Genomic DNA, 13,138 nt, shown 5'->3' with positions numbered 1-13,138 from the left:
TTAGACAAGGGGATCCCCTTTCTCCAATTCTGTTCTGCATTGCTGAAGATGTTCTCAGTAGAGGGATAAAAAATTGATCAGTGACAACTAGCTTTCTTTAATCTCTGGTCCTAAATGGACTCAAACTCCTAGCCATGTCCTTTATGCTGATGATATTTTAATTTTCTGCAAGGGAAAGAAAAGAGAGCTTCATTGTCTTATGAACTTGATCAAAGATCAACAAAAGAAAAAATGTAGATAACCTTAATTTAACATAGTATATAATCTTATTTTAACAATGTATATAATTCGCCATCAAAGTATTAAAGACTCTTACATGAAAAACAAGTTCACATGAATTCCACAATCTTAAAGATCCTACAACTTTAGAAGGCATCATACAACTTCAAATATGTACATAATCTAATATCACATTGGCCTTGTCCTCTACCTTAGCCAATTTAATTTGCTGCTTTAATTTTGTCTAACCATCATGAATATTTCCCTCTTTCGCTTTTTGGACTACTTTTTGATGATCTATGTTTTGGTACTGGCACTCTCGAGATATCATCGAATTGTGTTAGTTGTCAACGCCTTATATATGTGATTTATCATGATCATTCAAAACACGAACTGAGAAAAGAAAATGAATCATCACAACCATTCATATTCAATGTGACTATTATTTTTATATTCCAAATATCAATTAAGAAAAAATTCACATTTCTTTGATTTGAGACTTATTCTTTACTAATCGTCCCCCAAACTTGATATTTTGCATTTAGTGGTATTTATGTTGTATTTAGATATAAAATAAATAAGGTAGATTTTAGTATTATACCTTTTTTAATGTCCATAGATCACATTTAGGAATATTTGTATGCTACAAAATAGATTGGATAGAATTATTTTCTCCTCTCTTTGTGACATGTTTCTCTATGTATAGGAAAAGAGAAAACATGGAATGGTGGAGAGGAGTGTGGATGGTATAGGTTTGTATGCATATGAAAAGAAAACAATGTGCATGAGGAAGAAAAATAGGAGGAGGTTGCAAAAAATTTGTGCAGTTTGTTGGTAATCCTAACTACACATGTCTTCAACTTGGACCATTATTTACACTAGTGTGTACAGGCACTTCGTGCCTGCCGGCGAATATTGTGTGATACTACATATTCAATTTTTATATATTTCATTTTTTGAATTAAAATGTATTTGTTGTGTTTGGTGTACTTTATATTATATTTTGTGTGTTTATGATAAAAAACATAATTATAGGTAACAAACTTTAATAAAACAATCAAATAAGACTTAGTTAACGAAAAGTTGTATTACAATTATTCACAGTATATAATTATATATATATATATATATATATATATATCTTAATTTTATATTACTAATAAACATATAATAGAAATAAGCATTTGTAGTTAGAGATAAAATGATGAAATGATAAAGATGATAAATTGATATTAAATATGTTACGTAAATCATTATGATAACCATAACCAATTTAATCAAAAGTCACAAGAAAGATAATGTTATAATAAATAAAATATGAGATATTACTTAGTAAATTATTATCAAAAGTAATTCTAAGATTATGAATAAATCATTATAACGGAAAAATAATTCTTCTAACACAAACTACATTTTTAAATAACATTATTTTCACAAAAACTCGTTAACAGATGATATGTATATTCACTTAGACGTTAGGTAACCAGTCAAATAACTTGTTTTTCGAATAGAAAAAAAAACATAGACATATGAAGTAAACATTAAAATAGCTACAATTAATCTAAAAAATCATATTTATTTTTAGATAAATCTACAAAAATAAATTAAGATTTTTCACTCATATATTAAAAAATAGAAAATTGCGAGCATTACCCATTGCATTTGGCATGTTTCAGAAATGTAACTACCATCTTATAACTTTGTTTTATACTTTCTATGAGTCTTCACTTGTCATTAAAATACCTGAAAGTTCAAACACAAAATTACCATCGGCAAGAACACCCAAATGAAAAACAAAGACACGCATTTAAAATTATAAAACAATTGTTCCTATAGAATTAGACATGCTAACTCTAATCAAAATTTTAATTTAATATGTTGCAAAAAAATCATTTTATTAAACAATGTATCCATATTATGTGATATAAAAACCAAAATGTCTCATCAATTATACAAATATCAGTTATGATTAAATGTTGATAAGTTTTGCAAATCATACATAGATAAATGCAACAAAATGATAAGTTTTCTCCTAGAAAAGTGTCCATGTTGTCTTCTTACTTGGGATTCTCTCCTACTCTCCTTCCTTTCACCTATCTTGGGATTCCTCTGTTCAAAGGCAAACCAATGAGAATTCACTCGCATCCTATTGTAGATAGAATTGTGCACAAACTTTTTAATTGGAAAGGCTCTTGTTTATCTATAATGGGTAAAGTGGAGCTAGTGAAGTCTGTGATTTATAGTATATTGTCCTACACCTTTCACTTTTATTCTTGACCTATCCATCTTATTAAGGCTCTGGACAGAAGCATAAGGAATTTTATTTGGACTGGAGACAGTGAAGTCGGGAAATTATGCACGATTAACTGGATGAAAATTTGCACAACTACAGGGGAAGGGGGTCTTGGGCTAAGATTTGTGAAGATGATGAATAAAGTTGGTTTTCTTAGGCTTGCTTGGTTGACGCTATCCTCTAAATAGGATTGGGCCTATTTGTATAGGCAAAGATTTGGCTCTCATTTTAATTCTTCAACAAAAGACTTTAAATCTTCAATCTAGCATGGTAACAAGCATCACTGGTCTTTGATGCAGAACAACTCAATATGTTTGATAAGTGATGGTAAGATGACTAATTTCTGGAAAGACAATTGGTTAGGTGCCCCCTGGGTTCATATTCTTCAAATTCCAAAGGAGTGGCATTCGGCTCTTCATCCTAAGGTGATTGATTTTGTAACACCCCATTTTTGCAACTTAGAAATTAGGACTTCGTTTAAAAATATGATCAAAATTTATTGAAAATTAAAGGCAACCTATTAGAAAGTAAAAGTGAATTTAAAATTCCTTTTCATTATTATAAGATACAAAAATATTCAATATTATCTCTACTCAAAAACGAGGTATTACATTCAACCTCAAAACTATGATGTATATAATTATTTATTTGTTTAAGTATGTAGTTTTACAAAATCATTAATTTAATCTTAAATCATTAGGAAACCTTTCCAAATCAATTTCCATAATCATTTTTCAAAGATGGACACGGTATTGAACTTTTACATTCATTAAGTGTTTGAGAAGTAGATGATTCTTTTGGAGGTGACTTGTTTAGGAAAATATTTTCAGTTTAATTTAGGAAAAGGATCACTATAATTATATAATAACAAATAACTAAATCTCAACACCAGTGTTGAAATAAATTATACTATGTTATTATATTATATAAATATGACTTTATTAGTATTAACACTATGAGTACGAGTGAATATATTAGTTTATATATGGAGTACGCCTAAATAATATGAGAATCATTAAATCATAAAATATATTATATATATTCAGTTAAGAAGGTGAACTAGTATACATTGTTGTGTGATTTTCTCTAACCTTTACAATACTTTGTTCTTCATAATTTGCATTTGCTGAAATTATGATTTAGATTCTTTTTTAAAAGAGAACAATTCTAGTGCAAGCCTAATTCACGACCTTCATAGGTTGCTATTTTGTGTTTACAAATATCATCCCCAAACTGTAATCAATTTTAGAACTCAAAACTCTAGTTTAATAATCATGTTTTTCAATTGCGCACAAAAAGAGTTTTATCAGTTTCGACTGAAAAATAGTGGAAACTCTAAATCTTTACATGGATGTTGAAATACCTTTCTACATCCTCCTAAGTCATTTAACTGATGATGCATCAAACATGGTTTGATACACTCGCTAGACATATCACCCGTGTATGAGCTTAACACATGTTTCCATACCATTCGATCATTGCCTTTATCGTGTTCTCCATTCGGCCACTCACATGTGATTCGTGTTGAATTTGTGTGACACTACCTTTATTACTGCCATCAACATGTGGCCCTCCACCTAATCATGCATTGTTAGTTTTCCATATCGGTATTGACATGCATGACTCTATAGTCTCTGTAGTCCATTTATGTGCAATGAGATGTATTTCTCTATCTTCTTTCTTTAATTTTTAATTTTCATTTTTATTGATAATAATTATTATTATAATGATTAAATTTGTATAAATAATAATACTAATAATTTTTAATTATACTACTAATGTCAATATAACTTATTAATATATTAATAATTAAATGAGGATTATTAAATTATTATAATTATAATTGGTGTATTTTTGTGTTCGCTTTTTATGAAAAAATCTTCTTAAAATAAATAATGAATGATGATTTATAAATATTAAAATGAATCATTTATTATTTCTCATACCTGCTAAATAGCAATAAACTTCAATTTAAATAAAGTCTAACTCTTTTAAAATAAATTATTATAAAATTGAATTCCACACAGGCACTACAACAAAAATATCCTTTAGCCATGGTTGTAATCGTGGTAGTGTTTTTAAAAAGGGTAGCTAACTGATTTAGCCACGGTTACCACAAGTGAAGCAATCAATGACATTGCTAAATATTAGCCACGATTATTGTAAAGTGTGGTAACATTTAATTTGCCATGGTTCTATTTAACTGCTAGAGTAACAACTGTGGCTAATTTGATGATTTAGCCTTAGAAATATTAGTGCAACCGATTACCATACTGCAACCGTGGCTAATTAATTAGCTACGATTTATTCAATTTCGTATATATTCCTTTTCGGATCCTGTTGCGCCAATTGTGTAACAATATTTATATTCAATAATAAAATGGTAAAAGGTAATACTAAGAAATTAATAATTGATATTAATTGAAATTTGTAGAAAAATTAATACTAAGAAATTGGACCCAATATCTCAAATTATCATCACCTTCATCTTAAAATAATTCACAAATACATGAGCATTATTAATAATTTCACATAATATGTATCATTCAAACTAATTGTTGAAACATTCCAAATTTTGGTTAAAAACTATCGGGAAAGATAAATACACAAGTATTAATATTTCTATAGCAAAAATTTCACATATAATCATATGGAACTTCCAGCCTTGCCCACTTCATCACTTCAGCATCACCTTGAAGGAGTTTTGAGATCTGTGGTCCAAGGGAAAATATATGAGATTAACAATATAATAATGAAACGAGACTACTTCTTGAAGCTGACGGACCTTCTTCTTTGTGTCTTCTAATGTTTTACTCTTGTCTTTGTTGTGATCACCTACTCCACCTTAAGTAAATCATGAAGATTACAAATAAAAGATGCACCACTTAAGTAAATTAAACAATGTGTAGAGAGAGACATACCAAACGTCATCTGGTTCATCTTCACATAATGGATAGATTTTCATCAAAAGGTTTCAACATCAAACATACAATTGGACTATCTGCACATTATCAAACATTTATCGAATTGGGTTATGGAAGAAATGAGGTGATGGAAGAAATGAGGTGATGGAAGCTTTAGTGATGGAAGAAGTGAGGTGATGGAAGTTGAAGTGTTTACTCATAGTATGGGCCGATATACAGCAAAAATAATTGGGCTTCAATTTTAAGATAGTCGTGGTTTCATTAAGTGTGGCTAAGATGTTGTGCCAATTTTCCTTTTACTTTGTATTTAGAAAAAGAAAATCTTATACATTTATCAAATGTTTAATATTCATAACTCCTAATGATAAATGAAATTACAAAATATTAAATTTTAGCTCCTAATATGAAATATAAATTTGAACCCAAGTTTTCACAATAAAAAACTTTATTTTCTACACAAAGGGAAACTTGAAGGACCTCAACATCATAGGCATCTGCTTCAATGGATGGCTTCAACATCTTAAACATGATCCAAAAACAACTAAGACAAAGCACAAGCCTATCTAAGGATTGAATCAAGAAAAGAACAATGCAAAACTTTGAAACTAACAAGACAAGGACAAACATAATCTTCCTTGAAAGAAAGCCATGCTACATAGGACCATTAGGAAGACCCTCTTCAGTTGTGTCAGATGATGAGATTATTTTCTTGACTAAAGAAAAAGTTGCTTTGAATCTTGAGGTCAACCATGACAAGCATGTCAAAACTTTGTGGAGTTTAAGAAGCAGAAACCACCTAAACTGTTTTGGATTTGCAGATATTTGTTTCGTATCTAAAAACATTTGAGAATCTGAATCATGAACTTGTAACAAAGTGAAGTCATTATTAGTCTTCTCAGTTGCTACAAGAACTGAACTAGGTGGTGCCATCTCTTTTTTATCATTCTCTCTAGGAATTCAATTCAAGTTCACAGAGAAGAAAAGATAAGATATTTTAAAATGGGTTGGTTTCACTAATGACAATTGAAAATATATTGGATATTTTTTCTTAACATCGTGAATGTATGATTGAGAAGAAATACAAACTCAAAAGAATCATTCCCATATGAGAATTTTATGAAGTGTTTCAAATCTGAAATAAAAGCAGAACCCAAAAATTCAGATACAATTATGAGAGTGAGTTTAGCCGCACTAGTTTTAGATTGACAGAGAAAGAGAACATCTTTGACTAGCTTAAAACAAGGTATTAAATATTAATAGCACTTAATGTTATGAACAAGCTTAAAAACATCATCAACTTTAGATCATGCAAAAGTAGTGTACACTTGTGCTAATTAGATAACATAAACTTTAACAACCAAACAATAGCGTGAGATGTTCAATTCATTTTTGCTCAAGCATTAGCACAACAACTAAGACCAGACTTAAAATTATTTTGGGAGTGAAGCCTGCTAACCTTGAAGATAATTTTGGGTCTCTTGATGGTGCAGGTTCTCAATTACAATCTCCAACTAGAATCTAGATGAACTAGAATGTGAACCAGCAAGACATCCTATGTCAGTTCCATCCATTGCTTCAATTCCTTTTTAGGCTTCATCTATTGCTTCAATTCCTTCAACGTGACTTCACATGAATTTGTAAGTATACCAATCTACAGGACAACCTATGTCACTTCCAACAATCAAGAACTACTGGAATTTCAAAATACAGAATTCGTAAGATTTAAAATCAATAATGTTTATTATCAATATCAGAAGTCTCAATACAAATAGAGAGTGACCGTAAGAGTCTGAATAAAAAAATCAATAATTGATTAAACTTGTAAAGATATTTAATTTCCCTGTCTCCCCTTCCATGGCAACCTTATCCTCACAAATCACATTTCTGACCACATTATCTATACCGCTACTCGCACACTAGTTTTTGCATGCTAGTTTTACACCAATTATAGTATACACAAACACACAAATCAATTCACATCATCATAGTGAATTATTTTGATTGATGAAAGTTAAAAAGTTGTCTTTATTTCTATCCTACCTCCTCATTCACATGTTCCGAAGCTCCAAATTAATCCATGAATAGATCAAACAGTTGCAACAAAATACATGGAAACTAAAACCAATAAACTTAATTACTACATACCTTTTTTTTTTATAAAAGTTGAGCTTCTGGGTATTATTATCAAGCAAAAGACAGAAGCAGGGACAATACAATGGCCACTGCTCCAAAAATCCACCATAATCAAGTCCAAGTTTATATGGCTTAGAAATTCTAACATAGCCCATACCAGAAGCTAAATTCTAATTTTTGTTTTTGATTAACATTCAAGCTCTTGAATCTTATGTTAACCTATGAATGGTTTTCATGTCAGCAACCTTCTCAAGAGTCCCTTTCTCAACATGGTCCCACCACTTGAATAAGAAATTATCCACAACTAGTCTGAACCAAGGAGACAGCTTCAAACCTTCATCACCAGCATCAGCTTTCTCCAACAGCTCCTTCAGTTGACGGTTCACATACTTAACATCAGCCACTTCATCTGGATTTGGAGTAACATTAACATCGCGTACAATGAATAACAGATAGTCCAGCTCGTGTTCGCCCCACTTGCCATCAGAGGGTGCCTTATAAAGCATGCGCCCCAATGGGACAAACTGATCAATTGGCACATCTTTAGCAAGAATACCAAGTTCATCCAAAAGCTTCCTTTGTGCAGCATTTCTTACACCAAGCGCATTTTCCTCAATCAGCTCAGATTCACGGTATAGCGGGTGGCTGCAGCAGGTGTTTGTCCACACAAGAGGGAATGTTACCTTCGTTGCAGATCGTTGCTGAAGCAACAACTCATACTTTGAGTTGAACAGGAACACACTGAAAGCTCTATGCAGCAAATTTTTAGCTTCAATATTTTCCATCAAGTGGCAATTGTATTTGGAATCGTGACCAACAACACGGTCATTCTGATCCACCAAAATGCACTCGTCATCGAACATGAGGCGTCGTTGAACAATGTCCATATCTGCATCAGGATGAGAAGCGTTTCCCTCTCCCATTGTTGCTGACTCTGATCAATTACTACATACCTTCATCATAACTTATTTTCATTTTCATACACCTAAATGATATAGAACCTTGACAAGACAAAGTTGCAATATGCTCAGACAACTGAACTATGAGTTCAATTGACGCATGTAGCTACTTCAGTAATGGTATATATAAAATATTTTTATTCAATTTCAAATCACATTCCACCAAAAACCATAATTGCACTCATTTCAATATTTTATCAAACACATAGTGTGCTTCGAAGTATCAACCATCCTAAATGCTAATAAGTAAACATATGCTGAAAGGTGAACAGAGATAAAGATTGAAGCAAACAAATGATTGAAGAGAAAATACAAAACCCTACGAACTTTATAATTCCCTTGAAAGCACCACTCTAAATCAACATACCTGGCCCCAAATTGAATGAACATCCATGTCCCCTTTCACTGACAATCATGTAGCATCTTCAAGAGTAAAGCCATGAAGATAAAGGAGAAAGAAAAATCAGGGAATAAAACATGTTAGCATAGCAACCTAGATTTAAATTAATCCCTTTTTTGTTACAATTCAATCTCTCAAACCCTAATTTCTCATCATATTTTCTCTATTTCAACAAATCACCCATTCAAATTCCGTAAGCTAAGAAGAAAGGTAGAAAAATAAGAAGCTCTAACCTATGGCTTCGATTCAATGTGCTGCTGTGAGTTCAGGTTCAGAAAGTGGAGATTCTACTACGATTGAATCGCGAATCCGCAATGAGATTGCGGTTGAGGAAACAGAAGCTTCGGGAGGACTTAACGGAGGAAGTGAAAAGATTGCAAGGCACGAGCAAGAAGGAGTGACGAGAGAAGGAGGAAGCATATTTGAAGAAGCTCAAAGCGGTGATGGAAGAAGATTTAGTGATAGAAGAAGTGAGGTGTTGAAGCATTTTCTTACCGTGGAGGGAGAGATGAAATTATGGGTCATTTCCATACTTATCTTACAACGTGCACGAACCAGATACAAACCAATTTTGGGATTCAATTTTAAGTTTGCCACAGTTTTACTAAGGGTGGCTGAATTGGCGTGTCCATTTTCCATTTATTTTGTAGTGAATGGTCTTCTCCCTCACCTGGATTTACGTGAGCTCCTTATCCATTAAACAAACTAGCTCTCTTGTTGTCATCTTCAACTTTTGAATCTCTTCCTATATAATGCCAACAACAAAAGATAATAATTTAAGTTCTAATATACATAAATAATGAAGCAACCAAACACTAGTTAAGTGACTAAACCACTAATAGAATTGCATACATATAAAAATATATAATAACATTCCAAATCCACACTGTAGTATCAATAACCATAATAGTTAGACTCAATCTTGCAAATAATGGATAGCTTCTAATTTGGCCAACAATGCTATTATTAATATGTTTTACACGGTTGTTGGAGAGAGTGAGAGAGAAACAAGACAATCTCTCATAAACACACAAAAGACCTTTTCTTTTTCCATTTATTGTAATTTTCATTATGCTTTGCTAACGCAATAATCCAAAACTATTAATTGATTGTTTCATCTTTCCCCAGTTAGTTAGGATAAACATGTTACTAAACAAATAAATAAAACTCTAAATAGTAAACAAAATAAAAGTAAATTAATGAAGCATTGATTTTCACAAATAAGTAGCACCTACCAATTGTCCACACTATTCAATTTTCTCCATTGAACATAGATGAGAAAAGAAAACATTAAGTCTAAGATAAATATAAAACTTCATCATGTTCATAGAATGAGAGATGACAAGTATTTTATAACATGGCATTGAAATATCAAGTCAATTTTTCAGATTACGATAAGAATGGCCTAAGAACAAGCCAAAAATCTTCCCCTAAGGATTGAGATATTTATTGAGAATTCCCAATATACTTTTTCTATAGTTTTAGGTTTTTTGCACTTTGATCGATTTGGACATTTTTAATTTCTTTTGTTTCTTTATCCTCGAGGTCACGTAGGGAAATGATGTTATGGATTTTGTCAACTCACTTTTTAATATTTTTATTTCTACTTTAACAATATCCAATAGATTCACATGTGTTAATAAGATAATATTTTAAGATTAATTTTAGTACCTTAAGATTTAATATAATGGACAACAAATTTTTTGATACGTACCCAATGTTTGTAAATTATGGGTCCTTATAAAAAAAATTATTTTCACTCACCAAAATAATATCATACCATAACCAACGAAATTATGAGAATTAGAAGGTCCAAGTTTGAATTCAATAGAGAATCAATTTTTATTCATTGTTCAATTAAGAAAGGTACAAGTAGATCAACAATCATAGACACAAAAACAATTGATGCCATCAAATTTTCCGCGTTTGCATATTCCATCAGGATTATTACGTTTTAACCTATTACCAGTAGCTTTACATTGCTCTTTACATACTTTAATATCGCATATCCATACAGATACATTTTCTTCACATCTTTTTGCTTCACTACTTGTCATTAAAATACCTGAAACTCAAGAACACTGAAATGAAAAACTAAGAAACAAGTAATTAAAATTATAAAAAATTGTTCTCATGCAATTAGACATGGTAACTCTCATCAAAAGTTTAAATTTTTTTGTTTCCCACATGTATCCTCGCGCTGGAGGTAATCATGTCCGAGCCGGGAATATCCACAGGTACGTAGGGCTAACTCTCTCAACGAGCATTTTTTCTATCCACAAGACTTGAACCCAAGTCTTGCTTAAGGGGAATCAAGCATGTACCACTTACCCGGGTTCTTGCTTAAGGGAATCAAAAGTTTAATTTAATATCTCACAAGACATTTCCTTTTATAAAACAAAGTATCGATATTATTATTTGATATATATAAAAACTGAAGTGTCTCATCAATTATACAAATAGCATAGCTGATTAAACATTTATAATTTTGCAAACCATACATAGATAAATATGAAGAAAGTAGATACTGTGACACTATCTAGAACAAACCAGAAAACAAAAGGAAAAGGGCGAAAATATTCGTTAAGGTAAGCTTAGCCATCTCCAATGAATACTAGACAATGTCAATAAAATTGGTTTAATCTTGATTTTTCTTTGCAAACTGTAGATATCAACAGCACTAGTTGTTTTGATTTAATATAGATATCAACAGCACTTGTTGTTTTGATTTAAAAAATATATAACATTATAATATTATAAATAAATATATTAATTTCGAATAAAGTATAATGTTATTTTAATGTTATTTTAACCATTTTATTAAAAATATTAAATTTTATATTATAGTATTATAAAGTAATTGTTATAGTTTTTAGTTTGAAGGATGCAATTTATAGTTTGTATTTTATATACTAATGTATGTGGGATATAAGTTTTAGTTGATTTATATAAAAATATATTAATTTTAATTGCGTATGCTTAAATATTTGAGGGAAAAATATGACTACCATTTTGTAATTGTCCAACCCATCTCTATCCAGATCCGTCTTATTTTGAGGGGGAAATATGACTGATTATATTGAACTAACATCTAACATTTGTCCATTTCTTTATGGACCGAAGCAAAACAAAATATTATAGTAGCATTCAATTTTTTAAATTTTAAGTGAAACGGCAGGTTTACTTCACGTGTTATTTCGATTTAACCAGGTTTAACATGGTTATAACGGAATTTCCTCGGTTCAAAGCGGTTCAACCACTCATTTAGTTAAGACTATAAACTATAGTCATTTTCAAGTCTGATCACCACTCGAACCAGTCTGGTCCGGTTCTCATAACACTAAGAACATTTTTATTAATTTATTATTAAAATAAAACGAAATTGATGGCTAAATTAATTTCAAATTGTATGTCACACTATGTCATAATTCATATTTAAAAACGCTCATTCAACATTGTTCTTAAGCTAAACATTGTTAAACGTAAGGTGGAATGGAAACAATAACGTTCGTTAAAGCAAACTCTATTGAATTTAATAAACGGATATACATTCAACAACGCTTGCTTCATTCAACGTTGTTGAATGTATGACTCAAAGATTCAATTGCAATTAGTGAATAAAGCGTTGTTCATTCGCATCAATTGAATAGTTCTTTTTGTAGTGAGTATTATTAAAGCACATGCATTTTCGTGTTTTTGCTTTCTAGTAAAGATTTAAACTACAATTGTGCTAAATTAAAATATATGACATACTTTTTGTCTTCTGATTAAAATAAATGATTGATAGATTTTTAATCTCAAATTATATATATATATACATGAATCTTTAATATTAACTTTAAAATATTTTTAATTTTAATATTAATTAATCTCAAAACTCTAATTAATTAATCTAATAAATAACATTATAATATTATCAATTAGTATTATAATAGAGAATATAGTGATAACAAGATATCAATTGGTTTTATTTAAAAAATATATAACATTATAATGTTATAAATTAATATATTAATTTCGAATAAAGTATAATGTTATTTTAACCATTTTATTAAAACAATTAAATTAATATTATAGTATTATAAAGTAATATTCTTTTTTGACCCTTTTATAAAGTATCTAATAAAGTACCTTTGTAATTGATTTGAAGCATCTAATAATGTTATAATGTGATGAAAACCAACGAATGAAATGATATAAATAATTGATT

At 30.3% G+C, this 13,138-nt stretch overlaps 1 protein-coding gene across 1 annotated transcript; it reads right to left on the bottom strand.

The window, feature by feature from the left end:
• LOC109352661 (isopentenyl-diphosphate Delta-isomerase I-like) lies at positions 7,594-8,518 on the bottom strand. The gene has a single exon (XM_019594813.1). The coding sequence runs from the start codon at positions 8,490-8,492 to the stop codon at positions 7,779-7,781; it is 714 nt and encodes a 237-aa protein (XP_019450358.1). The 5' UTR covers positions 8,493-8,518; the 3' UTR covers positions 7,594-7,778.

This window comes from Lupinus angustifolius, chromosome LG07 (assembly GCF_001865875.1).
Source record: "Lupinus angustifolius cultivar Tanjil chromosome LG07, LupAngTanjil_v1.0, whole genome shotgun sequence".
NCBI classification, from domain to species: Eukaryota; Viridiplantae; Streptophyta; class Magnoliopsida; order Fabales; family Fabaceae; genus Lupinus; species Lupinus angustifolius.
The sequence above is the reverse complement of the archived record's forward strand: the minus strand, read 5'-3'. Positions and strand labels throughout refer to the sequence as shown.